Consider the following 3324-nt stretch of genomic DNA (forward strand, 5'->3'; position numbering starts at 1 on the left):
TAAAAGAAATAGAGAAAGCTGGCGAGAGATGCATGGGCCATATATAAACAATTCCAGCGGCAGCGGTAGCGGCAGAGAGACCTGCACGCTCAACAACATCAACAACAACAACCACATCTCTACATCATCACCTCTTTCCCTTCATTTTTCTCTCTTATTTTTTATTTTTTATTTTATTTTTATTTTTGTAAAAACGGAAGTAAAATTAAATGATAGAGAAAGGGTAATTTATTTTTTACCAAAAAAAAAGGGGTAGGGGTTTGGGTTTGGTGTTATTTAATTAATGGTGTTGGTGATGTTGGTATTGGAAATAACAAGCACGAGACTCCCTCTCAAGAAAAGCCAAACCCGACGCGAAGAAGAAGAGAAGCAAAGCCAAAAAAAGGAGAGGCCAAACCAAAACCAAAACCAAAACCAAGACCAAAGAAAGAGTACAATAAGGTGTGTGTGTCTCTCTCTCTCTTATCTCTCCTCTCTTGGACTGATTCGTTTCCATCGCATCTCTCTCTTGAATTCCAAGCTCTCTTCTATTCTCCCTCTCTCTTTCTATATTAACAAAACAAAGCTATATAGCATCATCTTAGCAAGCAAAACAAGGAAGGCCAACCACAACAAAGAGAAAGAAAGAAAGAAAGAAAGGTAGGTGAAAACAAAGTTCCCCTCTCGAGTAAATAAGAAACAGATGGGAAGAAGGGTAAGAGATTGATTTCGATGCTCAACAACAAGGTGGACGTGGACGTGGACGTGGCGGCGGTGCTCGATAAGGTGGAGGTGGTTCTGGTGGTGCTGGTGGTGGTGCCCTCTCAATTCTCATAATTATTTCTTGCTCCTTTTTCTTTTTCTTTTAGGGAGTGAGGCATCTTTCATGCTTGTTATGTGGTAGCGTTTATTGTTCTTCTTCCCCCATTCCCCATTCCCCTCCTCAATAACTTCCCTCTCCCATCTTTTGGACTTTTTACCAATTGCCAATACCAAACCTCTCTCTCTCCACCTCTCTCAATCTCTCTCTCCTCCCATTCATTGGTTTTTCCTATACATAATATTACATTCATTTATTCTTATCACAACCTTCTCTTTTATATCTTCATCTTCATCATCAATCACCAAACTACAATCTAGAATCTTGAATGGCAGTTCAAGCTCAATACCCTTCCAATATCCTCTTGTTTAATAGGTTTGCATTCTCTCCTCTCCTTCCTCTTTTTTTTTTTTGAATTTTTTTTATCATATCCTCAATCAACATGTGATTTTTATCTAATGATCCCTGCTATGATTTCCACTGCGTAATTCTGCAGAAACTCACAAGAAGGGCATGATCATTCATTACAACCACACCCAGGAGGATATCTTGATCAATCCCACATGCTTTTCAACAATGGAGGAGGTAACAAAATCATATCTTCTTTTGTGCCATTCACTGTGATTCAATCAATAAATTCAAGAGTTGCTTTTTTTAAATTAAATATAAAAAAACAAGTTTTAAATTGGGTCTGTTTGTTCAATTCGATCACACCAGGCAACACCAGTCAGCAGCGCAAAAGAGGAAGAGAAACTTCAGCAGCGACCACTGAAGATATCACTCCTCCAATCACTCCCTTCTCTTTGCAACAACAACAAGAATCCCAACCTCCTCAGCTCATCGACCTCTCTCAGCTCCACAACCACCTCCACCTACAAAATCCCAATGTCGTCTCCACCGGCCTCCGCCTATCCTTCGGAGACCAGCAACAACCACAGCAATTCCAACAGCATCTCAATCAACAACACCACCACTCTTCAGCCCTCTTCTCTGCATTAACAGAGGACTTTGCCACCCAAATCAAACACCAGCGCGACGAATTAGACCAATTCCTCCAAGCCCAGGTATTACTTTTTCCTTTTCTCAAGTGGGTTCCTCGAATTCTTCAATCTCATCGGGAAAAAAGAGAGAATTGAATTCAACTTCATGATTTTGTAATTTTATAGGGAGAGCAGCTGCGGCGCACGTTAGCAGAGAAAAGGCAGAGGCACTACCGTGCGCTGCTAAACGCGGTGGAGGAATCAATAGCTCGCAGGCTGAGACAGAAAGAGGTAGAGGTTCAGAAGGCCACGCGCAGAAATTCCGAGTTGGAAGCAAGGGCAGCCCAACTTAGCGTTGAGGCCCAAGTTTGGCAGGCCAAGGCCCGAGCCCAACAGGCCACTGCCGCGTCTCTACAGGCCCAACTCCAGCAGGCCATGATCAGCGGAGGGTTTGCGGCCGCCCAGGATAGCAGGAGAGGGGAGGAGGGAGTAGTGTGCGCGGCGGGCGTGGAGGGCCGGGCTGAGGATGCTGAGTCGGCCTACATTGACCCGGAACGGGTGACCGTGTCGGGTCCGAGTTGTAAAGCGTGTCGGAAACGAGTTGCCTCGGTTGTTTTGTTACCTTGCCGGCATTTGAGCTTGTGTACAGAATGTGACCAAGTGATTCAGGCCTGCCCATTGTGCCTAACCTTGAGAAATTCGAGTGTGGAGGTCTATCTTTCTTAGGGCTCAGGCCCAAGCCCAATGCCAGAAGCAAAGGCCCAGAAAGTGGGCAGACTTGCATGTGAGCAGTGATATTAAAAAAAAAAAAAAAAAAAAAAAAAGAGGAACCAAATATTATTGGCTAAAATAATTTTTTTTTCTTTTGTTTTGGAAAATAATTTGATATTGCCTCTCAATATTTTCATGTTTTACTTTTGGATTCCCCCTCTTGGAGTGAATTACCTTTAGAGGTTTTGTACATGGCCACATGGGTAGTGGCATTTTTTTTTTTGGTGAATTATATTCATATACAAATTCTTTTATTTAACATATATTCTTTGCCTTCCTTTATTTTTCTTATAATTATTTTGTTTATTATAAATGGTGATGTTAATTAATATAGCATGCTCACCATTTAAAAGGGGACAAAAACAAGAGTTTGAATTTTGAAATTAGGTTTTGGATACATGAAGAAAGCAGTAAGAGGTGTATTCTACTTGTAGTGTGCGTGAGGTATGTCTTATGTGTTGGTATCTTCATTACATGACATTACATTCACTCTCAATTGATTTTCACATAAATCTTTCATAACACAATATTTTTATTTATTTATTTATTTAATTAATGGTCTAATCTGTTGTTAAATGGAAATCATATTGCAAGTGATGAATTGTCATAGTGGTTAGAACATTTCTCTTTAACTCATTGCTAGAAAGGCTTGTGGGGTTTGATTTTTGATAGGATTAGCACACAAATGTCCTATTGATTTTCCTTATTAACACTAAGATTTGTTAATTATAGCATATGAAAATAAGGGGTTTTTCCACAGAAGATTGTTTTATC

General features: G+C 40.6%; 1 protein-coding gene across 2 annotated transcripts; it reads left to right on the forward strand.

The window, feature by feature from the left end:
- The first annotated feature begins 300 nt into the window (after positions 1-300).
- LOC126626669 (E3 ubiquitin-protein ligase BOI-like) lies at positions 301-2813 on the forward strand. 2 transcript variants are annotated; one of them, XM_050296043.1, is made up of 5 exons: positions 301-441; positions 574-1174; positions 1296-1384; positions 1517-1863; positions 1966-2813. In XM_050296043.1, exons 2-5 carry the CDS (start codon positions 1128-1130, stop codon positions 2503-2505), a joined length of 1023 nt encoding a protein of 340 aa, XP_050152000.1. In that variant the 5' UTR covers positions 301-441; positions 574-1127; the 3' UTR covers positions 2506-2813. The 2 variants fall into 2 exon arrangements, with proteins under 2 accessions (XP_050152000.1, XP_050151999.1); XM_050296042.1 differs by having other exon boundaries at positions 305-1174.
- Positions 2814-3324: the final 511 nt, after the last annotated feature.

Source organism: Malus sylvestris, chromosome 6, assembly GCF_916048215.2.
Source record: "Malus sylvestris chromosome 6, drMalSylv7.2, whole genome shotgun sequence".
NCBI classification, from domain to species: domain Eukaryota; kingdom Viridiplantae; phylum Streptophyta; class Magnoliopsida; order Rosales; family Rosaceae; genus Malus; species Malus sylvestris.

Excerpts from the sequence above, each read along its gene's own strand:
- LOC126626669 (XM_050296043.1), top strand. The coding sequence starts at position 1,128 with ATGGCAGTTCAAGCTCAATACCCTTCCAATATCCTCTTGTTTAATAG. Across the intron at positions 1,175-1,295 it reads AATATCCTCTTGTTTAATAG|AAACTCACAAGAAGGGCATG; the intron begins GTTTGCATTCTC and ends GTAATTCTGCAG. Across the intron at positions 1,864-1,965 it reads ACCAATTCCTCCAAGCCCAG|GGAGAGCAGCTGCGGCGCAC; the intron begins GTATTACTTTTT and ends GTAATTTTATAG.